Source organism: Aspergillus thermomutatus (genome assembly GCF_002237265.1).
Source record: "Aspergillus thermomutatus strain HMR AF 39 chromosome Unknown NODE_32, whole genome shotgun sequence".
In the NCBI taxonomy this organism is placed as follows: Eukaryota; Fungi; Ascomycota; class Eurotiomycetes; order Eurotiales; family Aspergillaceae; genus Aspergillus; species Aspergillus thermomutatus.
In genome coordinates this window covers 80,545-108,189 of record NW_020798081.1, presented here as the reverse complement: position 1 = coordinate 108,189, position 27,645 = coordinate 80,545, and the positions used below count along the sequence as shown (strand labels likewise).

Sequence of the window (27,645 nt, the reverse complement as noted above, 5' to 3'; positions counted from 1 at the left end):
CAGCAGGGATGTCATACCCAGAATTGAGCTTGAATTTACGTCCTAGAGACATAACCGGTTCGTCCTTGAGCTCAGGAAAGAGAGGGTGCAAGCAGCCATCCAGAAATGAGATGAAGAAAAATGGAATTAATGAGGGGATACGACAGACTGCTGATTATTGTACCCCTCATTTAATGTATCTCTCACTTGAGGATTACGCTAATTTAGGAAGCGGAAGCTCTTTCGCTTCATCATCTAATTTGTCTACTCACTTGTGCGATGATGAAGCCTAGAAAGGAAGTCCTTCTCCTTTGATACCATCTTCCTCACTTCTGCAGCTGAAAGGCACCCGGCAAGATAATGCAAACATCTGGCTTTGGGCTTGTTTCAGTCTTTCTCTATATCAATTGCAAAGACCAAAACCACCTATATGAGTCTTTATTCTCCAGAAGTCTCATGGACACCAACAGCTACACCACTACATCCAATGACCGCTGAGAGCAAGTGGTCTTTTGCGAAAGAGTTGTTTGCTGAATCCACTCAGATCTGCGTTATGCTTTGTTTTGATCGTCTTGGCCATGAGATTTGACATTATCCCGCGATGGTTCCGCGTGGCTATCATAGCAGCTCAGAAACTGTCAATCAGGTATATATAGGAGCCAGGATGTCTGGCAGACGGTCCATCAAGCAATCGCTGCGTGGAAAATAGAGTCCAGGGAACATCAACTGCCTCTACTCTGCACCACAGCTCATCCGGTTTCTCTAGTACTTCCCACCTACCTTACTGGCAATTGGACTTTGACCTGCACCTGAAATGTCTAATGAGGAAGGAAAGGCAACCTGTCTCGAGTGAGTATCTTGCGCTTGCTGGAAAATTCAACTGCTGATAGCGAGATAGATTCTTGACGTCCGATACGGTTGCCTTAAAAGCGCCAGGATCAACATGCACGTTCAAGATTCACAAAGATCTCCTGGAGTCCAAGTGTAGAATTCTCGCTGCAGCATTCGCGAGCGGATTCTCGGAGGGCCAGGATGGAGTCTATACCTGCTCAGACACGACTGATGGGACTCTTGCGCGTTTTGTTGAGTGGGCATATCGAGGCGACTATCCGGCTTCAGTGATCAGCAGAGATCTGGTGCAGACGAAAATCAAAGCCTCCGATGACGCTGACGAGGACGATGCATCATCAGCAGCAGCAGCCAATGTGAGCGAAAGCATGGATGTGGATCTTGACAATCATCCTCTGCTGGCTCATCTCCGGCTTTATATTTTCAGCGACGCATACCTCATCTGGGAGCTGAAGCAGTTGGCCTATGAAAAGCTCACTGCGTGCTTCGTGGATATCAACAGACCCGAAACGCTCGATCAACAACGTGCAGTCATAGCTGTTTTGCGGGTCGCATTCCTCAAGATTCCGCTGAATGACAGTCTCTTGGACTGGCTGGCCCATTATGCGGCATACAGCGTCAATCAACTTCGACTTCAGCCCTCTTTTCACGATCTTCTCGAAGCCGCTCCTGCCTTGTGCTCGCGCATGATGAATACTTTAAGACCGGCTTCAGATGCTCCTTGGCAAAGTCAGACTCCGAAACATAGATTTCCTCGCTACAAGCCGGGCAATTATGAGGAACAATATGAGTGACCTTGAAGGTAGGTGACATTCGCGAGAAAGTACGGCCTTTGGTACAAGCCATACTCACAATGCGTGGAGATGTCCTGGATAAGAAGTCCGGGTTTTCTGGTGTAAAAGGGTACGTACTCAGTACTAGATACTGGCCTTCACACCGTTGCTGACTGATGATTATTCTATCAGATTCTGAAAACAAAACAACAGGCCCGACAATTGACTATCGGTTTGTGGATTTGCCATAGTGGAGAGAGAATTCTAGAATGAATCAAACTTCGGGACGTCTCTTCGTTGTCCATCGTAGAAAAAAAGGGCCAAACGAATGGTAGAATACGATGAAGACCAACCATACATCCCTCCTTTTACTGCTCATCCTCCAGCATTGATGATTAATTAAAACAATCAGAAAGATATCACTTGAGGTGCAACTGCCGGCCATTCGGTGACTCGGTGTTTGAAGGTATTCAATCCACTTCAAATCACTCGAGCAACTTGAATCACAACACTACCTTAGGAGACATCCGAGCAGTCATTGCCCAAACGATTTCCAGCAACCTGAGCAAAGATGGGCTGAATTTATAAGCAGATTTGATTCATAGGGATTGATAATCTGAAGATGTTTCGGACATCCCTCGGCACCGTTAAAGATGGCCCGAATCGGAGAGTTATCAGCGTGCCGTCATAGCAGGTGGAGCTCCTCAGACTTACGTCAAGGACCGAAGGTCGAGAGCTTGGGTTAAGAGGACTGCTTCTCTCTGATCAGTTGAGAACATTTCTAACTAACATCTTGATTTCGATCGCGATACCTCTTCAATTGACCAGTCCGATACTCGACGCGTTACATACGAAAAATGGCTCCATCAACTATGAAGCAGTGGGTTGTTGTGGATAAGGAGAATGGTTTTGAGAGTCTTAATTTTAAGGAAGCTCCTGTGCCCAAGTGTGGTGAAAATGAGGTCCTCGTCAAGCTACACGCTGCGTCGCTCAACTATCGTGATCTGATCATCCCAAAGGTGCGTCAATCGTCATCTACGCATGAGACGGCAATGAGCAAATCAATCGTTTGTCGCTGACGTTTCTGGTTTCCTCGACAGGGAATGTACCCCTTCCCTCTTAAATTCCCCGTTGTCCCCGGTTCCGATGGTGCCGGCGAGGTCGTCGAGGTCGGGCCGAAAGTGACCCAGTTCAAGAAAGGCGACAAAGTGGTGACCTTGTTCAACCAGCTGCACCAGTACGGTCCTGTCGACACGCAGAGCACCAAATCCGGTCTCGGTGGTGTCATTGATGGTACTCTGCGCCAATACGGTGTTTTCAACGAAAACGGCCTGGTCAGGGCTCCCAGGAATCTAAACTTCATCGAGTCGAGCACCCTTACGTGCGCTGCTGTCACCAGCTGGAATGCTCTGTATGGCATGAACGCTCTTAAGCCGGGTGAGGTTGTTCTGGTGCAAGGAACCGGCGGTGTTAGCATGTTTGCCCTGCAGGTACGTCTTCAAGCTGAAGTTGGCCGCATACTTGAGCAAGGAACACGCGACAAGCTGACAATATTCCTGGAATAGTTCGCTAAAGCAGCTGGAGCTACTGTTATTGCTACGACCTCCTCTGACGCGAAGTCCAAGAAGCTCAAGGAGCTTGGAGCGGACCATGTCATTAACTACAAGACGAACCCCAACTGGGGCGAAACCGCTCGCTCTCTGACTCCCGACAACGTCGGTGTCGACCACATTATCGAAGTGGGAGGCTCTGGAACTCTTTCTCAGAGTTTGAAGTGCATCAAGTTCGAGGGCACAATCAGCATCATTGGTTTCCTCGGAGGTGTCGATCACAAGGGTCAGCCCGGCATGCTTGAAGCACTCAACCACATCTGCACCATTCGGGGTGTATATGTCGGAAGCAAGGCTTTGATGAACGATATGATCAAGGCCATTGAGGTGAATAACATCCACCCGGTCGTTGACGAGAAGGTTTTCCGTCTCGATCAGGCCAAGGAAGCTTATGAATACATGGTGAGTCTTCTTCCACTTGAAGGCTATTGAGAATAGGGTGCTAACGGCAAGCAATAGTGGGCTCAAAAGCATCTCGGAAAGCTGGCAATTAAGATCGAATAAACGCGAGCGTATCAGACTACATGAAGCCTATTAAATGATGATTATGCCAACTTTGAATGGATTATCGAGTGCATATGTACTACTATAGCCATTGCACTATAGAGTGATTAATGCCAAAAGACGTATGACGCTATCTCGGCCATCTCCATCTTACTTGAGTAGCCTTTTCATCGCTCTAGATTTCCTTATCTAAGCCAAAGAGATATCGACTTTCTTATTACCTACAGATAGATGACTTTCATCCAGGAACACCAATAGCATCTCCAAAATCCCATGAGAATCTCGAGGGGCGTCGCTCAGCAACTTCCCCTCATCATTGACCGCAACACGCCACCGCCGCACAACAGCTCATCATGCATCATAACGCCATGATCATCCAGCATCCCTTATCCTGATTTGCACCCATCATGAAAATGGGTCCTCTTCGCACTACTCTGTACTACTGGAAAAGTAGTGATGTTTCCCCACTTTTTAGCTCCATAGCTTGACTTTTAACATTCTCGATTCTCCCGGTCTACTCTACATATCTAGATGCAGGTCAGCACAAAGTATACGTCGATTCGGCCCATCATCGGCCCGGGTCGCCATCAAATGCCATCACAGCTTCAGTTCTACCGTCCCGCGCAGATGAGTCTGTTTGCGCGCGTGACGTGCTATCCGCCTCTGGGGCAGGTCACTTCTATACCAAGGGTACAGAAGGCCTTGCAGTCGGAAAAGGATGATACGGTGAGCTATTATCATTGATTCAAGTGTTCATCTCAGACTTGAGGAGAACTGCCTCTCTATTCTATGATATTCGCGGCAGACTTCGTTACTTTGATCCATTTTGCTACGACCAATCAAATAAGCTAATGAACAATAGCTTCGCTTTACCGTGGTAATTGAATCAAGCAGCTTATTCCCAGAGCAGCCATGGGAAGCGCAGATCTGGCATAATCTCGCCAGCTCCGAATGGACGGCACTCACGCTGAAGAAATGTGAGCCCATTGTAGCTCCTCTGATGAACGGGGACGAGGAAGATTACAAGTACCGTCGCTATGTCTTCTCCGAGGACCTCGCTCTCCCTGCTACCGGGGGCCATGCGCAGTTCACGGTTCGATTTCGAGCCGCTCCAGAGGCAGCATGGCAATGGGTGAACCAACAACGTCATATCAATGACGGGGAGCTGGTATTTGCGTCGCGGACTTCTCAGTTCGACACGGGTGTTTCTTCATCTGTTGCTACGGATCCCTTTCGGGCTCCGTCCTCTAGTCCTTATGCGATGGCAAATGCATCTACAACGTCAGATAGAGAAGGGTTTGGCAAGTACTTCGATCATCTCTCGACTGAGGTCGAGGTCGAGTCGCGTACGAGTGAGGCCCCTAGTTCTCTTTTGTGGAGCCTTTCTGGATCAGTAGAAGCGGCCAAAGAGGGCCAGTCGGGGTTCAAGCAGGTCGCTTTGGGCCAACCATCCTCGATCGCTCGTTATTTTGCCCTAGTGCGGGTCTGGATTCCATGGCTTGGGCCTAGACATGGAAAGAAGAATTTCAGCTTGACAGAGGATGCCGTATTATGTTCCTTCCTGCGGACCGACGGTTCCCATCTGGTTCTTCTGGCAGTCTCAGGGATTGGTGATGTCCTGACTGTGTTTGCTTCGAACGAGAAAGGGGAAGTCGTGATCAAGGCGAAGAGTGATCACACTGAAGCAAGCAAGTTTCAGGTTCTTGCTTCTGCCGCCGATGATTTCGAAGTAGCAATGAGCGCTGTCATATACGAAGCTCGGAAAATGGTCAGGCCGTACGCTACGGAGGCTATGTCTGATCAATCACCGACTCCGGCCTCGCCCACCGACGACGATATTGTGGTCGTTGAAAAGGACCCTAAGGCGCAATGGATGTCGGAATGGTATGATGGTCTGGCCTACTGTACTTGGAACGGGCTGGGGCAGAACCTGACCGAAGAAAAGATCCTTTTCGCTCTGGACTCCTTGAAGGAGCAGGGAGTCAAAATTTCAAACCTGATCATCGATGATAATTGGCAGGCTCTGGACAATGAAGGCGAGTCGCAGTTCAAGAGGGCGTTGGCCCGTTTCGAGGCAGATTCCAAAGCCTTCCCGCAGGGACTCAAACGGACTATAGAGACCGTCCGGCAGAAGCACCGAAATATCCAGCATATCGCTGTCTGGCATGCCCTCTTTGGGTACTGGGGTGGAATTTCGCCAGACGGGGACCTTGCTAAAGAGTACAAGACTAAAGAGGTGCGGATTATGGATCCGGCCGCAGGAGAGCCCATTGCGCACGCCTTCGAAAAGGGATCATTGCTGGCAATTGACCCAGAAGACATCCAGCGCTTCTATGATGATTTCTACAGCTTCTTAACATCTGCTGGTGTGGATTCGGTCAAAACAGACGCCCAGTTTTTCCTTGATCTGCTGAAAGACCCCGAGGACCGGAGACGGTTTATGAACGCTTACCAGGACGCATGGTCCATTTCCTCGCTGAGACACTTCAGTACGAGGGCGATCTCGTGCATGTCCATGATCCCCCAAGCCATCTTTCACTCCCAGCTCCCAACAAATAAACCTCAGATCCCTCTGCGCAACTCAGATGACTTCTTCCCGGAGATCCCGGCATCTCACACATGGCATGTATTTTGCAACGCACATAATGCACTCTTGACACGGTACCTCAACGTCCTGCCTGACTGGGACATGTTCCAGACGTGCCATCCCTACGCTTCGTTCCATGCAGCTGCACGATGCCTCTCAGGCGGCCCGATATACATCACCGACGAACCCGGCAAACACAGCCTACCGGTCATCAACCAGATGACCGCGCCCACTATCCACGGGTCAACAGTCATCCTCAGACCCAGCATCGTGGGACGCACGCTAGACATGTACCACGATTTCAACGAAGGCAACATCCTGCGCATCGGAACGTACACCGGGTGGGCCAAGACAGGCAGCGGCATTCTGGGACTCTTCAACATCCACGCCGCGGGAGCATCTTGCATCGTACCCTTGCGCGATTTCCCAGGCATTCATCAAGATTCAAGCGGGCAGTACATTGTCCGCGCGCACACAAGCGGCAAAATCACCGACCTGATGCGTCCCTCCGACGACAACGCCCTCGTATCGATCGTCCTCGAACAGAAAGAATGGGAGATTCTCACGGCCTTCCCGACCAAATCCTTTACCCTCAAGGGGAGTAGAGGCTGCAACGCGGATGGCACCAGCCTCACCCACGTCGCTATCTTGGGCCTGCTGGGTAAGATGACCGGCGCAGCCGCCGTGGCGAACGGCGACATCTTCATGGCGGAGAACGGCCGGCTGCGTTTTGACGTCAGCCTCAAAGCTCTGGGGACTCTAGGTATTTATTTTTCTGACTTGCAGGATTGGAGTATTGCCAGAAACTTTATGGTGACGATCCGTGGCCAAGCTGTGCCGAGGAAGACGGTTTGGAAGGAGGGGGGTGCTCATGCTAAGGTTCTGGCGGTTGATGTTCAGGCGGCGTGGAAGGCAATGAAATTGGATAGTGGATGGAATAATGAAGTCCTTGTGCAGGTCTTTGTTGGATGATCGTTTCATGTATTTCGGATAGGTTTCGATCAGCAGCAATGAAACAATCACCCTTGTCGAAGAGTCGAGTCAAGCGTAGGTCGATGAGCCCAAGGAAATCCTACTCGACAACGGCCCTCCACCCCCGTCTCGGCACAAAATCCCTCACACCTTCATCCTCCAGCACATCCTTCCCCAGCCTCCCCGTGACCACGCTCCTCTCAACCTCAGGCCCGCGAACATAAAACGGCTCGAACCCCAGTTCCTGTCCCGTTCGCACATTCCGCTTGCGCGCCCACCTCTTCTTCCCTGGCCCAGCGTTAGCTTTAGCATTCTCGGGAACAAACCCGGAGTTCACGCGGTCCAGCGTGGCAAACCATCGTCGCTGGTGGACCGAGCCGATCGTGTTTGTGGAACCGGGGTACGCATTGTTCACTCGAATTTGATGGTCTATGGCGCTTTCGGAATCGGAATGGGAGGCCATGGGGGTGGTGCCTATGTCTGCCTTTGCGTCTGCAGATTGATCACGAGGCTCCCCGTCTGAGATTTGAGAGTCTGAGGAGGTGCTGGGGTCCGGACGGGTTGATGATGAATGAATAGCCCGTCTACGTCTCTTGCGGGGAATTCGCGTAGACGGCTTTGCAAAGTCAAGGTTCTTGTCTAGCCGGAGGATGATGGTATAGTTCTTTGGAAGACGGGTTCCATGGAGTCGGAGGCGGATTTTATGCTGTAGGCTATCAGCATGGTTAAGTCGTCGTAAGGGCTGAGGAAGGGACTTGTTACGTACGTTGCGAAAAGCCTCGCGGAGTTTCTCACTCTCAGTCTTCTTATCAACAGGAGAATGAAGTGATGCGTCAGAGAGTTCTGACCGGGAATCGTCTGTTTCCGCCATTTCTGGCTCGGACAGGGAAGGAAGGATTTCGTATTCCCCGGTGTCCCAGATGATCATGCTACCTGTTCTTGCGGAAGCTGTTTCGACTAGGTGATTCTGTAGGTTCAAGTACTGTCAGACAATTGTAAAGGGAACATGCCTCACTGAATACCATGAGACAACATACCCAAAAACAATGCACCCGCGTCTCAGTCGCGTTCCGGTTCAACCGCCGACTATTGGGATCACCGGGTAATCCGTACATGATTGACCAGCTGACAGAGCTCGTCTCCGAAAACTGCAGCCGCAGGTCATAGTGCGGTCCTGCGATGGGGTGATCATGTTGATGAATCACAAAGTGTCGTCCGTTTGGATGCAGGTTTCGTTCGTACAGATTCATCCAGTCTCTGATCGGCAGCCGAGGCACTTGGGGTGCTACTGGACGAGCACACCTACCAAGTCTCGATGAGAAGATCTTAAGGTGATCTGTCACCTCTATTGTGCCGGCTTCGATGGCTGCAAGGCTTGGTTCAGAACCGGGGCGTTTTGAGTCTGCGCCATTTGTCTGCTTCCCGGACGAGAGGGAAGGTAAAGGTTGATCGTCCGGAACTTTCCTGTTCCGACTCCTTCTTCTAGGTGGAGAGACAGGCGCATCTAGTGTTGACAGTAGACACGGTTTTCTATCCTCGAGAACCTGGTCGCTAGTCGAACAGGACTGTAGTTGTTTGTTTTCCCCGTTCAGACTGCGCTTCATGATGCCAGGTATAAAGTGGAGCAGGACTGCTCGTGGGTCTCTGGAAATTCACCCATCCGCATTTGAAGAATATATCCCAGGGATCACAAATTTTGCAAGTGCTCTGTCGAAATCTACGTTGTCAATCATGAGTGGAAAAGAGACGACAACGTCAGGGCCAGATGATGATGATCAGTGCTATGCATTGCTTAGTCATAGTGTTTATGTCTACTCCGTACTTGTGTCTCCATCAACGCAAGTCCTCCATCAACCATTATTGTCGATTGATCAATGCAATTCACTTCACTCCATGCTTTGATTAATACTGAAGGGTGAGCGAGGACTCTGTGATGGGCCAAACAGGACTTGCATATCCCCTCTAGATCACTCATTTCGCTTGCGGAAGGGTTGGGTAGCCATCGCCATAACAGCAGGGACAATGTCTCCACAGATGCAGTCCATCGTGCTGCTAACTTATCGTTATGAAGCTGTCCAGATCCTTTTCCTTCGTTTCGAGTCGATGTAATATTAATACACAATGTTTGACATATCCACCAGTGTTTGGAGAAGATCGCGATATAGGTAGTTGGTAAGCAATTGGTATTGCGGCTGTCATATGCGCCTCTCCTGCAGGTCTTATGCACCCCTATTGATCCATCATGAGAGCCAACAAACACTCTTCCTAAACGGACAACATACATCGGACCTCCTCTGCTCTTTGTCTTATCGATCTTTGTCCCAGGCACAGGTTTCCTGGCCAGAAGCTCGGTGGTGATGTTGATCATTAAGATGAAAACAAGCCATTCCAATAAAGTCCGGTTCGGGGACCACATCTCCCCTGTAAGTGTCCCGAGATACATCATACCTCACGAGCTTCGAACGAGCTTCTTTTTAGAAAACTGCCTGTTGTATTCGCGGGAACTCAACTTGACTATCGAAATCTAAAATTCTGCGGTCTCAAAGCAGCTAGAATTAAGAATGCTACCCCTTGATATTCATTCACTTATGCTTCAGTTCGGGGACCTGGACGGTGGAGAGCATCTTCCCCAGCCTTCATCCATGGACTGGAAACTCAACAAGCTGCTCGGGGACCATTGATAATCATCATTATTGACGTGGAAGCACGCAATCGCCGAACGAACCTCAAAGAAAGCCGGAAAATGACTGTGGCGCATCGACGACATTGTGGATTTGCTCTTCCTTATGGTGAACCCCCTTGAGAATCAACCAAACTTCTACAATGGTGGACCCAAAAATTCCATCTTTTGACTTTGTGGTATGGGAGGAACAACGCCACTTCAATTGATTTTCTAGACAGAGATTGAAGACAGAGAATTCAGTCTCCCTGGCCAGCGGTCGCAATGTTCACGCCCGTCCACACCTCCCTTGGAGCTCTGCTGCTTTTCCAGAGTTCCTCAAGCCTCCTTCTACACAATGGAGCGGTCTTTGGCATTTCGTCGTTATTGTCTGGATGCGTTTTCAATCCCAGCTGCGATAATGTCCCCATCATCGCAGGGTTAGTCTCCAGCGTGGCCCCGATCTATCTGTTCGCGCCATCCTTGATACCAACATATCCGCCTGCGCCAAACTCGTGGGCTTCCGTGGCGTCGACGCTGGGTATAGGGTTCCTACTGGGCTGGGGAACAAAGGTAAAAGGCTACCGCGGCCGCTTTTCTGAGATTTCTTGCTGACGGAGGACCTTGAACTAGAATGGCCGCGGCTGCACATCAGGCCACATGCTCTGCGGTCTTTCGCGCCTGTCGCCTCGCTCCCTCATCGCAACAGCCATCTTCTTCACCACCGCCCTGCTCACAGCGAATTTCGTCAACGGAGGCCAGAACATTCCGCCCTGCCCGTCCGGTATCCCCTGTTATACCCCCGTGTACCCGTCGATGGAGGAGCTCGCGTTCATGGTCACCACCACCGCTCTGACACTCGTGACAAACTTCGTGATCGTTCCGCGGGTGCTGGACCGGTCGAAGAAGTCGAGGACGATCTTTTCGTATCTGGCTGGGCTGCAATTCGGTCTGGGACTGTTCATGTCCGGAATGGCTGATCCGGCGAAAGTCCTCCGCTTTTTCGCCGTGCTTACCGATCCGTCTCGCTGGGATCCTTCGCTTGCGCTCATCATTCTGTTCGGAATCGGTCCGTCGCTTGCGACTTACTTGTCTGTGAAGCCTGGGCAGAGGAAGGGAGAGGAACAGGAGGAAGAGGAGTCCACTAAGCCCACCCTGGCGGATAACTGGAGACTCCCTACATTGACTGTGGCGGACATAGACTGGCGGTTTGTGACAGGTGCGGCGGCATTTGGTCTTGCCTGGGGCTTACGAGGGGTATGCCCGGGCCCTGCGATTCTGCGCACGGTGCTCGAGCCTTCATGGGGCCTTGTGGCGATGACCGGGTATATGTTGGGAAATCTTTTTTAAAGTAAAATAGAGTGGTAGATATCCCTTCCTGCAGGCCAGCTGCGAAATTGATAGATTGAGGTACAGAGTATCACCCAAAACTCCTTAGTTACAGGATGGACTGTTGACATGTGCGTAACTTGCCGGTCTTCAAATACTAGGCAGACCAATTAACCGTCAGCGCAGCTCAAATCAATAGCAATCCACGAACAGCACATTGTGTAACATAGATTGTGGTACAATAAGTTTACCAAAGGCCAATGACCAGAACCAGGTAACGGCTTACAATTCAGTCTTCCTCTCCGGATGAGATCGCTTGTCCTTGGGTTGTGCCTCAGCGTCCCGCAAGAAGCCCTCCAGTTCCATCCACTCGGCTGCAAACGCAGTAAAGAGCATGCTCCAGTCTTCCACCGTGTCCAGATCCAGATGTTCACCGTCGTCATCCATCGTGTGCCAGACCTTGGGGAACCCCGTCGTAGGCGAAGCATCAATTACGTGTAGAATTTCCACGCCCCGCGCAAGGAACGGGAGATGGTCATCCTGTATACCCGAGTATATGGTCAGCTGATGCTCGTTCTTCGCGCCGTCAGCGAACCACTGCCGTTCGGACGCGTCCCCCGAGAAAGACTTGAATTGCTTCAGATCGCGGAACCGCTTCTCGAGCGTGGCCAGTTTCTGGTAGGCCCAGTGGGTCGTTGCGAAGTAAGACTGGATGTAGGGGCTCTTGCTACCCAGTAGATCGAGCAGTACAAACAGCGAGATGGACGAGAGCGGAGTCTTGTAGACTGACATGGCCGGGTGGACTTGTGCGTCCCAGTGTTCGGCGAGAGAGCGCGACCCGTATAGCGAATCCGTCGCCGACCAGAGATGGAACGCCTCCTCGCCGTCCAGGAAGATAACCTGTATACCCTTTTGGTCGTCCAGGGTTGCGTCTGTTTGGCCCTGCGCCTGCATAGCCTCCCACTTCTTCGACAGGGCCGCGTCGATGCTGCGCATCGCGTGCATGATCATCGCGCACGGGGCCGCGCTATCGATGGCCCCGATGAAATCCTTCGGTTCGTATTTGCTGTCGTAGTGTGCGACGAGCGTGAGTCTGCCCACGTCACCCACCGCGGCCCAGGGAGGATCGCGCGACGCGATGAAATTGACGAACGGGACCTCCTTGCCACGGGAGACGGGCGTTTTCGACGTAGAGTTCTGGAACTCGATCTTCCAGTTTGGCAGAGATGTGCGGAAGAAATCCGCAAAGTGATTGAGCACCGCTGTGGAGCCGGGGGTGCCAGGGACACGGGGCCGCAGGATGGGGGCCAGAAGTGCTCCGTTGTGGATATCGAAGTCGCTATTCGGTCGTGGCAGGGCTTTCAAGGTCTCATCTGAGAGCGACTCGTAGGCCTCTGCGGGGAGTAGCAGAAATGGCAGGGTGAGGCATATCGTAAGTAGCCGGCGAACAAGGCCACCGTAAGCCGAAACCATGGCGACTTCAGGATGTTGATAGCAGGCCTTTCATGGCAAGCGACACATCGACTCTAGATTGTTTCGATATACTCGAGAGTCACTGGCTTCAAAAAGCCCAGATACTTTCAAAAGTCCGGCAATGGACACCAAAGGACATCTAGTCGAGGAACTCCAGACAACCGAGACAAAGCAAGGAGGACAATAAATCGGCGCCAAGAAGGCCTGAATAGTCGGCCGGCGGTCAATAAAGGCCCGTTGCGGAGATCAGCCGCGCAGTCATTCCGTCATTTTCTCGGAGTCTCCGTTCGATCAGTTGAAACTGGCAGTCGGTCAAGACTGTTCCCTACGGGCCTTTATCCGATGTGTATCGATTGATAATATACATTAGTAGATTCTCAAGATGAGGATCCAATTCTTCCTCCACCCGCAGTTGCGCGCAGCTCTTCCCCGATCCGTGCAGAGAGATCTCCGCAGCAGATTATTTACTCGGTTCAAGACGACTCAGAGCCCATCCAAAAGAAACGAGTTACCTGCCGTGAAACCGAAAGAGAACAACGGGAGCTTGACGGGCTCCCGTCCTTCTACGAACTCCCCAGCGACACATGCAAAGACCACCGTCAGACGAGGTAGCGGGATACCCGGGACAAGCTCAATAGATATTCTGGACATGATGCTAAAAGCAAGCTTATAGGACCTCCAGAACGGATATTGATCTATCATGGCGGGACGGGGAGGGTCATATTCCTGGGAATGTTGCGTATCACGACGATCTTCCTCTTTGGAGTTTCTTGCCTTGTTGTGGCTCCAGCCTTTTTCTCTGACGACTATCCATGGTATATAGCACCGGCTGGTAAGTTGTGGGAATCCTCAGGCCGAAATGATGTGGCTGATCTTCAATAGTGATCGTCGGTGGCGCATTACCGATGCTCTTCGTTGCCTACACTTCTGCTCCGTTTGTGAACTTTGTACACCTCGCGCTTCCAGTCTTTGCTCGTCGTTCGCGGGAGCAGACCCTACAGTATGCGAAGAACCTACCTCCGACAGCCACGTTGTATATCAACACTATGAAGTTCACAACGATCCCCCGGCAGACCGAGGTGCGATTGGGAGACCTGGTTCGTGACAAGGCCTTGTTACGACCAGTGAGCTTTCGAAATACAAACCCAGCTCCTCTGCCTTGGTGGGCAGGTAGGACACTGAGGCAATTCTACACGGCAGAAAAGAGTCAGCCAGGGAAAATGTCCTCCACATTTTATCCTGAACTGTGGGAGCATGTATACAAGCAGATTCCAACCTCACCACGGCCGAGGCGAAGTTAGAAAATCTGAAATCTGAAAAGAAAGCAACACATCCAGTCAAATTACCTAGCATATTCCCTGTAAATCAAGAGATTTTCCTTGCCAGACTTCTGAAACACTCGGAAGACAGATATCGGTCATTAGAGCGGGACCTGGAGGCTGGATTCTTCTCTCACTTCAACATTATTCACACAATGACACAAGCAATGCTCAATCTCACCTCACATTTCTCTTTACCTGACTTGTGTTGCGTTGGGCTCTGTGTTTCTCCTTCATCATTTTGTTCTAACTCACCTCGCTGGCCCTCTCACTGGCACTATATCTACTGCTCCTTCTCCTCCTCTCTTTCACTTCTCCTCCTACAACCTCCCTTATCATCGTGCGCTTCTTATTTCTCCTCCAGTCTCCATACTATCTTTCCTACCTTACAGAACAACTCTCTACTTTCTCGATCGTTCACTTCTCCAACAACAATCATGGCCTCCCCAGCAAAAGCCAAACCCGAGGGCATCTTGGGACTCTCTGCCAGTGAAGCCAAGATCCTCCTCCTAGGCTTTCTCTGCATCACAGAGCAATACAAGGTACACTTCTGCCCATGAACTACTAGACAACATGAGCCGCCCAGCTGACAATCACCCAGGTCGACTACGAAAAGCTCGCCAGCAAGGGCGGCTACACAGCTGGCTCTGCGAGCGTTCTGTTCCTCAAGGCCAAACGCAAGCTCGTCGAGCTCAACCCTGACAACAGCACCGAGAACGGCTCTTCCACAGCTGGCGAAGCCTCGTCCTCGAAGCCCGCGACGACCACGCCCAAGAAAGGACCAGCTAAGCGTAAGAAGGCTGTTGCGGGTGCGGAGGATGGCGGTGCCGACGGCGAGGAAGCTGCAACGCCTACCAAGCCCAAGCGGCAGAGAAAGACGCCTGCGAAGAAGGGTGCGGCTGCTAAGGCTGAAGGTGGCAATGTCGAGAATGGGTATGTGACTTGGCTCATCCGTTTCATCTCTTTCGATGAACAAGATTTGGGGTTGCCTAACTCATGATATTTCTTGGCAGAAACAGTGCCTCTGGAGTCGAACCTGAACCTTTGAAGTCGGGAGACGTCATCAAAAATGAAACAGTGGAAGAAGGCATCGATGACTCGGAGCTCACGATCAAAGCTGAGCATGAAGATGTCATGGACGATGCGGAACTCGATGCAGAGCTTGACGCATTGGAAGCTGCCCAGCGGGGCATCAAGGCGGAGGATGCCTCTACCTAGATTTGTGCTCCGATCCCTAATGACTGATGGCATGATACAACTCACGCGTGGATCCTTGTTTGACACTTGCTTCTTCGTTTACGCACTTTTCTTTTGATCGACGGCTGTTCTTTCAGGCCTTGAGGTTTGACGCCGTGGGGGCCTTCTAGGGGATGGTGGATGCTTCTGCGTAGCTAGACGAGAAGATACCCCGAATAGTCGATGCCGTTTTTGTTTCATAATTTAAATGCTATCTTCACATGAGCCCTTCAGAACTCGGTCCTTCAAGAGAAAGATGAAGATGAAGGGTCCTCGATGTTGCGACACCATACATTCTTTGAAATATACCGGAACTAAATGCACATCATTCGAAACCATTCTTGAACAAATGGTCTATGATTCTCTTAACATTGAGTGATATATATCCCGAAATCCTCCCTGGCCTCATCTGTGGATTGTTCGCAGTCCACACGGTAAAAATAACTCCAGCGCCATACTCCCACAAATATCCCTCCACGAAGCAAAGGATGAGAATTGATTGACAGCGGAAACGGAACGTCCATGTGAACCTTTATCAGTGATCTCCACTTTTGCTCAAAGAGCTTCGATAGCTTTGCGGAGTACCTCAAGGCTCAATTCGGAGACGCTCTCGCTGCTGGGAGTCTCAGCAGCGGATTCGCGAAGAGCCCAGGCGACGTCACTCCACCATCCCAAGCCAATGAACCCGCCGCCCTTCCGGCGCTCAAGACTTTCCTTCAGACGACTTGTGTGCTCCCACTGCTTGGCAGCAACTTCGGCTCTCTCGATGACCTTGTTCGGAATACCGCACATGGACGCGCAATGCATACCAAAGCTACCTTCAGCAACGCCGTTCTCCAGTTTGTACAAAAAAGTGATTCGTCTTTCCTGATCATCGACGTGGATTTTCATGCGTTTGGGTGTGATCTCGGGATGACCATCGAACTCTGCAGCAAGGGAATGATAGTGAGTCGCAAAGAAGCCCATTGCTCCAATATGAGTGGCGACGTGATGCAGCACTGCCTGAGCAACAGCGACACCATCATAAGAACTAGTTCCACGGCCGAGCTCATCGAGAATGACAAGTGATCTCGGTGTAGCCTCAGACAATATCTTCTTCGTCTCTGAAAGCTCCACGAAGAATGTGGACTGGGCTGCAAAGATGTTGTCATTCGCTCCCAAACGGGACATGATACGATCAACAGGTGTCAACCGAGCGGACTGGCAGGGCAGGTAACAGCCGATTTGAGCCATGATAACAGCGACACATGTCTAGAGCAGCGAAGAGTTTCAGATCATCTTTTCTAGAGACAATTAGGGAACGATTGCGTGCTTACCATTCGGAGAACTGTGGATTTTCCGGCTGCGTTAGCTCCAGTGAGAAGATTGATATTCGGCCCTTCGCCTCCCAGATGCACGTCATTGGGAATAAAGTCTTCCACCGACGAGAGAAGGCATGGGTGACGCAGCTCCTCAAATTCAAGCACACTCCGTTCGTCTTCGACGAAGACAGGACGGCAGCTTGGGTGGCCCAGCGACGACGAGGCTTTTGCCAAACTTATCAAACAATCTAGTTGGGAGATGATTCGAACGGCTGCAAGCCATGTCGTGTAGTTCTCATCGAATCGTGCGTAGAATCGACCAGCGACTTCCTTGACGATCTGACTGTGCGTTTCCTGCGCTTCTTGCAATTTGCGAATCAGAGACCTCAATTCGGGAAAGTAATAACGCTTCACTTGTTTCGTGGCGGACATCTGGTCCCAATTCTTGGGGACATTCTTCACCTTGATCGGCACCTCGAGCTGATAGATTTCTTTTCCATTGTCACGATAACAGATGGCTGTGGAGCCCAACTCACGGCGTTGGCGTTTGAGGAGGTTGTCAAGATCCCTGTGCAATTGCTCAATACGCTCTTGGGAGGCGTCGAAGTCTTCCTCAACACCTGGTTTGGGAACCAGGATGCCATTTTCCTTCGCTTTAGTGCGGTCAAATGCTGTTTTCCAATATTCCAGCAGAGAACTCAAGTTGGGCATCCCATTGATCAACTGCCCAATGACCCCTTCTTCAGAAGAGCCACTATCCTTGAGGAGACTGGTTGTGTATTCAATCTGCTCGAATCCTTCCAGCACACGCACAAAATCTTGCGCTTTACAGTTGGCTGCATGGATACGGGAGATAAGCCTCTCGAGATCAGGCATCTTGGTCAGCTGGGAAGAGAACTGGTCTCGAACGCTGGAGTCAGCGTTCAGGGCGTCAACGGCGTCCAACCTCGCATTAATCTTCTTTGCATCCATCAACGGATGGCAAACCCATTGCTTGAACATACGCTTGCCGAAAGGGGTAATGCAGCGATTTAGAAGCTGAAAGAGCGTCCCCTCTGAGCCACCATCAAATGAGTTGGCGAAAATTTCCATGTTGATCAGAGTTTGACCATCAAGAACCAAGCTGGAGGCCTTCCGGATAGGGTCGTACCACGAGAAGTTGCCTATCGTGATCAGATCGCGGTCGAGTTTCAGAACCCTGAGATATTGGACCAAGGCTCCGAACGCAGACATAACCAATTCCTTGTCTCGAGCCTCTCGTAAAGTCTCCGGCCACGCTTGTAAGTTATCGTCATCTTGAGAGACAAAGTATTCGCTAGCATCGAGCTCCTTCACAGTTATATCTGCCTCCCAAAACTCTTTTCCAGGCTTCAGGTGGTTCCAGATGGTGGTGGGACCAGTGTTATTTTTCAAAATGCGCAGAGCTTTCTGAGAAATCGTGGACTTCTCCAAAAGCAGTTCTTGCGGGCGAGTCTGTGCGACGAATGTCTCGAACTTGGTCATGTCAACATCGTCCACGAATTCAGACAGAGAGAATTGGCCTGTCGCTGTGTCCACGAACGCAAGCCCAAAAGCCGGGTGGTCGTCTATAATGGCCTCCTTGATCGCAACGCAATAGGTAGACATATCGTCCTGCAGCATAGAGCCTTCGACCAATGTGCCAGCCGTAAGGACGCAGGATAATTCTCTCTTTATGATCTTGTCTTCTTTCCCGCCAGCCTTTTTTCCGTCTCTCTCACGCATTTCTTTGCCTAGTGCAGATTCAGACTGGTCAACGCGGGCAATCTTGAAACCTTTGGCCACAAATTGATTGGCCCAGTGATCTAAGCTCATCTCAGGTACACCGACCATCCGCATGTTAACACGATCTGTGAGCTTCAAATCGAATAGTTGGTGACCGATGGTAGCATCGTTCTCATACAGCTCGTAGAACTTGCCCTTCTTGAAAAAGACAACCGTGTCCCAGAATTTTTGCTTGATCTCCCAGTACTGCTTCTCAAAGGGAGAAAACTTGGCCCAAGCCAGTGGGGGTATATATATAGTGCGAGGGTCGTAGTCGGGGTGATCTGGTGGGTGTCCATCTATGTCCCGAATGTTTGCGAGCCAAGGATAGCGCTCTTCAGGCTCCCTTAGATGCGCTTTCTGCTTGGCGGGAGTGGCGGTACTTCTCGGCGTAGCTTGTATTGGCCGGTTCTGACGGGGTTCGTGATTCTCAGGATCATAGGTCCACTTCAGAGCTGTGCCTGATGAGGCGTCTGGAATATCCATGTCGAGGTCTTCTCCGGGAGAAGGAGGAGCCGGAAGAGAGGTCTTGCGAGCCAGTGCATTCGACGGTCTCTTACGCTTCTTGGATGGCTTGGCTTCCTCATCAGAGTCGTCCGCAACGATAAAGTCGTCCATCTCTGCTAGTCTGTTAGTCCCAAGAGTCAAAACGGCCTCAGAGGTATCAAATAACTAACCGTCATCTGAATAGCCGACCTCACCACCTTGCTCGAATTCATCTTCGCTCTCTGGAGAAGTCTTGCGTCTTTTGGAGACCCGACTTTTTCGTCTATTGGGCCCGAATATCTCATCATCGTCGTCTTCACCCTCGGAGCCGGATTCGGCATAGCTGACCTGTTTTTTGGCCTATAAGACGCAGTTAGTGATTGGATTGACCGAGTATTGATCGTAGATGGAATTGATCAAATCGTCTTACCCGACGGGAGGGCGAAGCAGTTTTCTTTTCTGGATCCTATATTTGTGCAAGAGCAATCAGCAACCTGTCAACCTAGCATATGGTGCAGCGTCCGAAATATCAGCATACCTGAGTTTTGTCCTCATCTTCCTCAGGCACGACTAAGTCACTGCTTGGGACAGGGGTCAAGTTTTGTGTGAACCTCGGTATGCTCTTCTTCTCACTTTTCGATGTGGCTTTGCTGGAGTTCGCCTCGCGTTTCTCAGAGACTCTCTGTGCGGGAGACGAGGCAGGATCTGCGTTACGAGCACCAGATGGCGTTGATGGTGAGGATTTCTGGAAGAAACCCAGAATAGATCGCTGGTTCTTCATGTTTTGCGTGCTGGAGGTGGATCGTTTCAGCGCTCCGGAGGGAGGTGTCGCCGTCGTGGGAGAGGATGCGGCACCAGCTTCTCTGGCCATTCTGACGAAATATCAACGATCGGTTGTTATAATGTGACAACTAAGACCATGTATAATCCATGCCGAGGATGATAGAAAGCAGCTGGATAAAAAGGGAATGCAATTGTTGATAGAGGCCCAGGACGGAAAAATGGCGGATCGCCTGATAAGGAGGCGTCACGCAGCGCGTCGACGCGTTTGGTGATCCTATCTAATATAACCTGGGGCCGTCACTTATCATTGCTTGGCCTCCCGGAAGGTCTATCCACTCTCGAAACACCACTCCAGCAATTCAGGTCAACTTACGCAGTACTTGACACAGAACATATTCTGCTGAATGTATCTTTCTCTCTACGGAAAAACTCTCATAAAATGCGTCGGAGAAGAGAAGATTCTGAAGAGTATTCTTCATTAGGGGATCTACGATACCCTATGCTATCCCACAGCGGGTAGCACTCTATACATGACAAATCTGGCGGCATTGTCATAGGCATAGATCAAGCATAATAAAGTAGTGTTTCGAGCACAAGCACAGGATCTCCCACTGTTCCTATCCCTCCCAATTCCACAACAGATGACGATGTCTCCGGCAGACCTAAGGCGCGCACTCCAAATTCTGGTTGACTGCCGCTGGCTGATGCCTAATAGCAAGCCCAGCCTTGTGCAATCTTTGCTCCTCCATTGCAATTGATAGTACGACTTTGGAACTTGCAGTTGCTGTTGAACTGTCCGTTGCGGAATAGGGTCAACCCATTTCCACCGCAGCCTTCAAAGCGGAAAGGCCCGTTGTTGCCGTCAACATAGAAGTCCCTACCACAGGGGTTGCTGTCACTGTCGACAATGGTGGTGAAACCGCTGCAGGGCTCTGGAGTTCCGTTCGTCCTGATTTTGGAAACCCAGTCAGCATTTTGCTACACGGCAGGGCATCATATACGCTCAAACATACCATGCGACTTGGGATTTATGTCCATCATAGTTGGTGCGCAATCCTAGGTACACAGTGGCGTTGACAGAGGTGGCCGCTAGAAGGGCAGCGAAGCTGAGAAAGGAGAACTGCATTTTGTCTGAGGCGAGATGCGGGTTGTGATTTGGTCTTGTTCTTTGAATTGATTTGAGTCTGATGCTGCCGTCGAACTTCTTGTGGGAAATGAGCTGCTTATATACGTTTGCTGTCAGCCATGAAGATCCAAAATTGGCTCGATGGTATAGCTCACCTCCAATCAGCCCACCCTGAGCTTCGTGTCAAATGTTTCATCGTTTCTAATCATTCAGTGGGTGTATTATCGCCGCCTTCGCTCCCTGCATCCCGTCCAACTTTCTCTTTGTGGAAACTGGTCTACTGGATGCTGACGGACGTCGATCTCACGGGGGCCACCCGACGCTTGAGGCTACGGGACAGCCTGATGCTGCACCATCGCAAGTTGAGTGCTACGGCTGTAAATGGTGGCTTGCATAAAATCGCCCCATTTTGGAGTATTGCAGTCAGCGAAGAAGTCACAATCCGTCAAATCCGCATGTGCGCACAACGTGTCATTGGAGTCTTTCGTCGACATCGAGTTCCTCCAAGGAATGTCCAGAAGGCATGGTGATGCTGCAGGTGTTCCTCCCAGTAACTCTCTGCCAAGGACCTAGACCAAGATATGTTGTGACACCTCTCAGACTCAAACAATCACACAGCCATGCCAGATTGGGTAAATGCCCTCATATCTTCAGCTGCTTGATGATTATGATGATTAATCATAAAAGGCGTCGGCGACAGGGTCATATCAAGACAACAATCTCATTGCCGTAGTTTCAGCGCTGGGTTCCACTGTCAAATGAGTAAGCTGAAGCACACTGGAAGTGCGACAGATCCTTTGGATGGTATGATGACCAAAGGTCCCATGTGCATGAAAAACATCCAAAGCCTCATGTCTTGGCTCTCTGTGTAATATGAAAGTCCGCAGGTGCATACGGCGTTGCCGTGTAATCAAGTCTTGCCCAGCGGGAATGCAGTTGTTCGGTACCAAGGGAGCGTAGTGTCTCAAGGGACTGCCAAGTTCAACAGCTTTCTCTAGCTTGCATGTATGATGTGCCCAAAGTATCTACTAGTTGCAAAATAAAGTTCAATATGTGAGGAGAATCTGGGGCTAGTATATCGCTAGTATATTTACAGGTCTATCTTAAAATACATGCATGAAGTAGACTGGCTCATGTTGACTTCCCCTCCGTTGTCTTTTGAGCAGCCAATTCTGACTCCGACTTCTCCGGCTCCCAGCCAGGAGCAGTAAGCCCCCGCTCTTTGAATTCTTCATCGCTGACTATCTTTACCATCCGGAACTTCCATTTGCCAAGCTTCAGAAGTAAGAGATCCCCATCGATGATGTAGTCTTGCGTCTTCTCTGGAAGCCATGTCTCGATGGGGGTGAACGAGAGGTCATCAGACATGGGACCACTGTCTCCTGGGCGACTTCCCACGTAAGCGCCCTTGTTGGCGACAATGCGATGGCCTTCGCCTTTAGAGGAGACCATTCCTGCATGCCACAGGATCTTGTGGAACGGCTGGTTATAGACCAGGGAACGGGGAAGAGTGACATGGGGGCTGCCCATGTTGGCGAAATTGGTCTGGGAAGCGTATTTGTTCCCAGACTGAGGATTGTCATAGCCTGCAGTGGGTGAATTTGTATGGCTGCTAGGCGGGCTAGTCACCTTGGGCAGAGGACTAGGCTCAGCCGTCGAAGAGCGCGACCGGAAAAGCTGACGGTGTTGTAAAGCAACTGCGTCAGCCTCTGCCTTTCCGTGAATCAGCTCCAGGAATTCAGTAGCCAGTGTATGCTGAGCAACTCGCTTTGAAGGATCTTTCTTCTGTTCTTCCATGATTTCGGCAATCTCAGGCAAAGGCAGAAATGTGAATAGCTTCAGATAGCGCTCAACAACGTCGTCTGGTGTTCGAACGAAGAACTACTCAAAGTTAGTGATATGTGCCGTCCAGGATCTAGATGAACTTGAACTCACCTGGTAAAGCTCGAACGAAGAAGTCATGTCCTTATCCAACCAAACGGCATTACCGGCGGACTTTCCAAACTTTTCGCCATTTGGTGCTGTCAATAGTGGCGTAGTGAACCCAATCGGTTTATCTAAATCATCTTCCAGAGGATTTCGGTCTTGTTCTATAGCAGTATTCTTGCTGATCGACTTCACGGCATCCATGCCGAAGAGAATATTCCCATATTGATCGGAACCTCCGACTTGCACCTGAACACCTTTTCGGAACAGCACCCACCAGTCCCATGCCTGCAATAGGGGATAAGTGAACTCCGCAAAAGACATCCCGTCACCTTTTGTCATCCGGTTCTTGACACTTATAATCATCTAGATCAGCAATCGTATTGTCCAACGAGTAAAGGATAGCAATTAGACTCACGTCTCTCTACCCAGCATGGGACCTAGCCGCGTATGGGCGCCCAGATCCCGTAGCACTTCTAGGAAGGATGTCGAATTCCACCAGGTGTTGTTGTTCACCAGAGCTCGCCACCAGATCTTCTCTTTGTGCCATCCGTGTTTCCTGCCGTATTGCTCCACAGAAGCACCCAACTTTTTCAGTTGCATGTGCATGCTCGCCATATTTGCTTTTCGGACAGAGGAATTCATCGCCTCTCTCCCTTTCAACCTCCCAGTGGGATCACCGATTCTAGAAGTAGCACCGCCGAGCTGTTGTGTATCAGCCATGATGTATTACGTCGATCCATGAGTCCAGGGCGAGGCAAGACTGACCAGATAGGTGACAGGTAGACCCCAGACATAACCCCAAGCCAGCACCATGAACGGCAGCATATGGCCAACATGTAGGGAGGGAGCCGTTGGGTCCACTCCGACATAGATCCCGACTCTCTTCTCGGTAAAAACCCGGTGTAGTAAGTCGCGCTCACTGTAGTTCCAAGACGAGTTTTCATCAGCCACTTCCCTGATTGCTCGTCCGATACATGGAGAACTTGGCTGACTCACCCGACGACATCATGGATCAGGCCTCTCTCTTCTAGATGTTCAACGAAGCTTTTCCGCTTCCCAGCCTTAATCTCCGCAGCGAACTGGGCCCACTGTTTCTCCCCAGCCTTCACCTTCTGTATATGTTTCTGGGTAATCCACCTTCTTGACTCCCGGACCGGCGATCGTATCGATGAATTGACAGGAAGGCGGTTTTCTTCAGCACCTAAGAAACATTTCCGCGTAATCTGAGCAGTTCGCATGTAGCTGCGCGCACCGTAGCCCGCCTGCATTACCGGGAGAGTAACCGGAATGCGCAAGCACCCTGCGCGAGGCAGAGACAACAATTGCGGCTTCATTGGGCCGACCTGGAATTGAAACTCAATCAACCGCAAGGTGAAGGCGGTTAATTGGTTTCAATGTGGATGTGCGACGCATATAACCCAACCCGACGGGACAAATGAATTTATCACTATCGGCGATGATAAGAAGCCGATCAACTGCTCTCCCTCCGACGGATAATTGTTAATGCGGAGCTGCTCCAAACAAGGCCAATTGTTGTGAATAACTGCATTGAGCTTAGGGATCTAACGGAAATATTGATGCTTCTCTTACGAGGTTGACAAGTAGGAAGTTCAAAAATAATGACTTCGTTCGTTTCTACAGCCAGAAAAAAAGGTAACCGGAGGGAAATACGTATTGAGTAGATCTACTGCTGCAAGCGCCTTGAAAGTCGATAGCTCGCAAAAAGACGGCATAGTCGAAACAGGTAACCATTGCATTGTTTAATTATTTCAGCTAGTCTAGCATTGCATGTTCACTCTCATGTCCGAAGATTCCTATCATGAATGTGCTAGGGCACCACGAAGGGGCCATAGGACGTTTCTAGGATCCTAGGTCATATGGAAGCTCCATGGAGGAGCAAACACCACCAAGTAATGTGTTTGGGATCAGAGATGCCTTCATCGCGTCCGTCGAAGTAACAAGGAGATGTGCCGAACGCCTTTATCATCCTCCCTCCGTCCCGAATCAAGCAGCCCTTGAACCCCGAAGGGAGAGCCACAAGGCTCAGAGAGGAGCGATAGATCAAATAGAACACACTAGGCTTTCATCATCTAATAGGATATGTTAGAAATCATTCTCTGCAATTTCCGTAGTGGTCTTTGAGAGCTAGAACTCACCTGTACAAAACTTGGAAGGATGAAAAAAAAAAGGAAAATAACTAATGTGGATCCAAGAGGTTTTATATTTTGTAGTGGGCTAAGAGACGCTATTCCCAATCAAATGAGCGGTATAGTTCTGCCGATTAGCTTGCGATACCTTCAAGTGTGTGGAGATCCCACTGGGTGTCATTCGATCATCGCTGATTCGAAGTCGATTTGAAACGCATTGGTACCAGCTCTATTGCCTTTTAGAAAGACTATTAGAACTGCACTTTTTTGTATACTCTCCACCAAACCCAGCTCGGTATGCTTCTGAGCAATGTGGGACGTTATTCACCTCGTCTCCGCACGAGCTACATTGAAATCTCCAATTACCTCCGCAGTCGGCCAACAGGACTGCGCAACGGACTGAAAACTCCCTCTTCAGTTAGGAGGTTTCACAGGAGACATTGCTTGCTCGAACAGCAGGACAATCCAATTCCATCTCGACACTTTTTAGAACAGTATAAGAAAGCCGGTATGAACACCCCGTTGTGTCGGAAAAAGCCCATTGTACCACATTTCTCGTTCTGCACCGAATTACATGCTAATTTGTCTAAATAGTTGAGTTCCCACCGGCCACGAGCGATTTCGAGACTTTTCTTGCAAATGCATCTGCAGGACAGGAGGTCCGCCTTCATGGATACCTGGGACCCCGCTCCGACCTTTCCAAAAAGCTATCTTTTGCGCGCCTGACGGATCCAACCATGAAACACAGCATTCAGCTTGTCTCGTTTGTTAAGAGTAGCCCGCTTGAGAAGCTCAGATCCATCAATGCCAATAGCCCAGTGGTTGTACGGGGCATCGTGCAGCCAAAGAAGGGAAAGGGATCAGATATCGAGAAAAGCGACTGCTGGGAGGTGCACATTGCGGACATTGATCCTCTGAATGAATTTCCAAAAGACATTATTATGACTCCAGGGACTGCATTTGCTCCGGAACACAGATACCTTCAACTACGCTCCGATAGTGGACTCCGGGACGCCCTCCGATTCCGCGCTCAAGTTCGCAATATATGCAAGGAAGAGCTTGAACAATGTCGGCCTCCTTTTGTGGAGATCGAAACCCCCCTTCTTTTCAAGTCAACTCCCGAAGGTGCTCGCGAGTTCTTGGTGCCGACTCGAAGGCGTGGTCTGGCCTACGCTTTGCCTCAGAGTCCTCAGCAATATAAGCAGATACTCATGGCAAGTGGTATACCCAGGTACTACCAGTTCGCGCGCTGTTTCCGCGACGAAGATCTTCGAGCGGACAGGCAACCAGAATTCACCCAGGTGAGCATGGAATCTTGTTGTCCACCCTCACGCTTCGATCTAACATAAGCTCCTCGCCCAGCTCGATCTGGAAATGTCTTTTGCTACAGGAGAGGATGTCATGAGGACTGTTGAAGGGATAATCCGAAGGCTTTGGTCTTCCTTAATGAAAGATGAGGCGCCCTCTGGACCGTTCCGAAGAATGTCATATCAGGACGCAATGAGCCGCTATGGGTCAGACAAGCCCGATACAAGATTTGGAATGGAGATTTCCAAGATTGACTATCTTCTACCTGTCGACCTTGTCAACAAGATCACTCCCTTGACCGATCCCATCATCGAGACCTTCAAATTCGAAGGCAATGACAATGACCCCGCCGCCACCTACGAGTTCATCAAGGAATTCCTCGACTCCCCAGCTGGTGCGCCATTTAACAACAACCCTGAAGGTGGCCCGGGGATCTTCGTGTACGACGCCAAGAAACCTTTGTGTGGACTCCAGCCATTTGGTTTTGAAGCTGCTGAACGCATTGAGGAACTCCTGGACCCTGATCACGGCGATCTGATTGTCATCCAAGCACGTGAAAGAGCCCCCTTCGCCGGTGGCTCCACTCCGATCGGTGACCTTCGCCGCGCACTCCACACCGCTGCAGTCTCCTCTGGATTCAGGCCCGCTCCCATGGGTTTCGACTTCCTCTGGGTGGTAGACTTCCCCTTGTTCTCGCCCTCCAGTGATTCGGAACCAGGTCAGGGCGGTGCAGCGGGCATCTCATCCACACACCACCCCTTTACCGCACCCAAAACCGCTGCAGACGTCGACCTGCTCTTGACGGATCCCACAAAGGCGGTGGCCGACCACTATGACCTTGTCGTGAACGGAGTCGAGTTGGGCGGTGGCAGTCGCCGTATCCACGACACAGCCGTGCAAGAATTCATCCTCCGCGATATCCTTCAAATGAGGCCCGAGAGACTGGCCGACTTTTCCCATCTGCTGGATGCCTTGCGGGCCGGATGTCCGCCGCACGCTGGACTGGCGCTCGGCTTTGACCGGCTCGTCGCCGTCATGCTGGGCAAGGAGTCGGTGCGGGATGTCATTGCGTTCCCTAAGACGGGCAAGGGTGGCGATGATGCCATGGTCAAGGCCCCTAGCATGATGACGGAAGAAGCATTAGAAACATATCACCTTCATTTAAAGGATGAATGAGTGTAATGGCAAGCGCGTGTGAAGACGCACTTGCTGCAAGCCGCCCGACTGAATTGTACAATAGTATAGACATGATACCCAGTCTCTCTCGATTTTTTGGGGGGGCGTCTGTAAATAGAGGTCTCATAGATACATCCATATAATCATTGTTTTGGGTGCGCTATTAAAGTCAAGCCGAATCTCTGTATCTCTCAAAGAAGATGGGGAAGGTTCAAAACATCTGCCATAGGTGAATAAGACAGCGCAGGAAATGATATAGTTCTCAATCTTGTCAATTATGGTAGAGGCCTGTTATAGCGATACCCCCTCTCTTAAGA

At 50.6% G+C, this 27,645-nt stretch overlaps 11 protein-coding genes across 11 annotated transcripts; 6 read left to right on the top strand and 5 right to left on the bottom strand.

Annotated features, from left to right (window-relative positions):
* Positions 1 to 793: 793 nt before the first annotated feature.
* Positions 794 to 1,622, top strand: CDV56_108356 (BTB/POZ domain-containing protein; the record flags this gene model as incomplete). The annotated part of the gene is made up of 2 exons (XM_026761975.1): positions 794 to 828; positions 878 to 1,622. 2 exons carry the CDS (start codon positions 794 to 796, stop codon positions 1,620 to 1,622), a joined length of 780 nt encoding a protein of 259 aa, XP_026616932.1.
* An 836-nt stretch (positions 1,623 to 2,458) lies between these two features.
* Positions 2,459 to 7,274, top strand: CDV56_108202 (putative raffinose synthase protein Sip1; the record flags this gene model as incomplete). The annotated part of the gene is made up of 5 exons (XM_026761821.1): positions 2,459 to 2,620; positions 2,702 to 3,091; positions 3,167 to 3,613; positions 4,247 to 4,441; positions 4,578 to 7,274. The coding sequence occupies 5 exons, from the start codon at positions 2,459 to 2,461 to the stop codon at positions 7,272 to 7,274; spliced, it is 3,891 nt and encodes a 1,296-aa protein (XP_026616931.1).
* Positions 7,275 to 7,374: 100 nt separating this feature from the next.
* On the bottom strand, positions 7,375 to 8,878 carry CDV56_108167 (uncharacterized protein; the record flags this gene model as incomplete). Its single annotated transcript, XM_026761786.1, has 3 exons — positions 7,375 to 7,980; positions 8,041 to 8,241; positions 8,312 to 8,878. The coding sequence occupies 3 exons, from the start codon at positions 8,876 to 8,878 to the stop codon at positions 7,375 to 7,377; spliced, it is 1,374 nt and encodes a 457-aa protein (XP_026616930.1).
* A 1,340-nt stretch (positions 8,879 to 10,218) lies between these two features.
* On the top strand, positions 10,219 to 11,283 carry CDV56_108087 (YeeE/YedE family protein; the record flags this gene model as incomplete). Its single annotated transcript, XM_026761706.1, has 2 exons — positions 10,219 to 10,506; positions 10,567 to 11,283. The coding sequence occupies 2 exons, from the start codon at positions 10,219 to 10,221 to the stop codon at positions 11,281 to 11,283; spliced, it is 1,005 nt and encodes a 334-aa protein (XP_026616929.1).
* A 261-nt stretch (positions 11,284 to 11,544) lies between these two features.
* Positions 11,545 to 12,735, bottom strand: CDV56_108040 (glutaminyl-peptide cyclotransferase family protein; the record flags this gene model as incomplete). Its single annotated transcript, XM_026761659.1, has 1 exon — positions 11,545 to 12,735. One exon carries the CDS (start codon positions 12,733 to 12,735, stop codon positions 11,545 to 11,547), a length of 1,191 nt encoding a protein of 396 aa, XP_026616928.1.
* A 382-nt stretch (positions 12,736 to 13,117) lies between these two features.
* Positions 13,118 to 14,036, top strand: CDV56_107994 (uncharacterized protein; the record flags this gene model as incomplete). The annotated part of the gene is made up of 3 exons (XM_026761613.1): positions 13,118 to 13,343; positions 13,409 to 13,567; positions 13,618 to 14,036. 3 exons carry the CDS (start codon positions 13,118 to 13,120, stop codon positions 14,034 to 14,036), a joined length of 804 nt encoding a protein of 267 aa, XP_026616927.1.
* A 455-nt stretch (positions 14,037 to 14,491) lies between these two features.
* CDV56_107951 (putative histone h1.3.) lies at positions 14,492 to 15,272 on the top strand (the record flags this gene model as incomplete). The annotated part of the gene is made up of 3 exons (XM_026761570.1): positions 14,492 to 14,596; positions 14,656 to 14,987; positions 15,068 to 15,272. The coding sequence occupies 3 exons, from the start codon at positions 14,492 to 14,494 to the stop codon at positions 15,270 to 15,272; spliced, it is 642 nt and encodes a 213-aa protein (XP_026616926.1).
* Positions 15,273 to 15,845: 573 nt separating this feature from the next.
* On the bottom strand, positions 15,846 to 19,730 carry CDV56_107800 (mismatch repair ATPase MSH6; the record flags this gene model as incomplete). Its single annotated transcript, XM_026761419.1, has 5 exons — positions 15,846 to 16,541; positions 16,607 to 18,996; positions 19,051 to 19,219; positions 19,290 to 19,325; positions 19,398 to 19,730. The coding sequence occupies 5 exons, from the start codon at positions 19,728 to 19,730 to the stop codon at positions 15,846 to 15,848; spliced, it is 3,624 nt and encodes a 1,207-aa protein (XP_026616925.1).
* A 620-nt stretch (positions 19,731 to 20,350) lies between these two features.
* On the bottom strand, positions 20,351 to 20,768 carry CDV56_107757 (uncharacterized protein; the record flags this gene model as incomplete). Its single annotated transcript, XM_026761376.1, has 2 exons — positions 20,351 to 20,591; positions 20,656 to 20,768. The coding sequence occupies 2 exons, from the start codon at positions 20,766 to 20,768 to the stop codon at positions 20,351 to 20,353; spliced, it is 354 nt and encodes a 117-aa protein (XP_026616924.1).
* A 1,131-nt stretch (positions 20,769 to 21,899) lies between these two features.
* On the bottom strand, positions 21,900 to 24,031 carry CDV56_107637 (tyrosine--tRNA ligase MSY1; the record flags this gene model as incomplete). The annotated part of the gene is made up of 5 exons (XM_026761256.1): positions 21,900 to 22,649; positions 22,704 to 23,049; positions 23,113 to 23,399; positions 23,463 to 23,616; positions 23,694 to 24,031. 5 exons carry the CDS (start codon positions 24,029 to 24,031, stop codon positions 21,900 to 21,902), a joined length of 1,875 nt encoding a protein of 624 aa, XP_026616923.1.
* A 1,110-nt stretch (positions 24,032 to 25,141) lies between these two features.
* On the top strand, positions 25,142 to 27,328 carry CDV56_107496 (aspartate--tRNA ligase MSD1; the record flags this gene model as incomplete). The annotated part of the gene is made up of 3 exons (XM_026761115.1): positions 25,142 to 25,352; positions 25,439 to 26,145; positions 26,207 to 27,328. 3 exons carry the CDS (start codon positions 25,142 to 25,144, stop codon positions 27,326 to 27,328), a joined length of 2,040 nt encoding a protein of 679 aa, XP_026616922.1.
* Between the last annotated feature and the right edge of the window lie 317 nt (positions 27,329 to 27,645).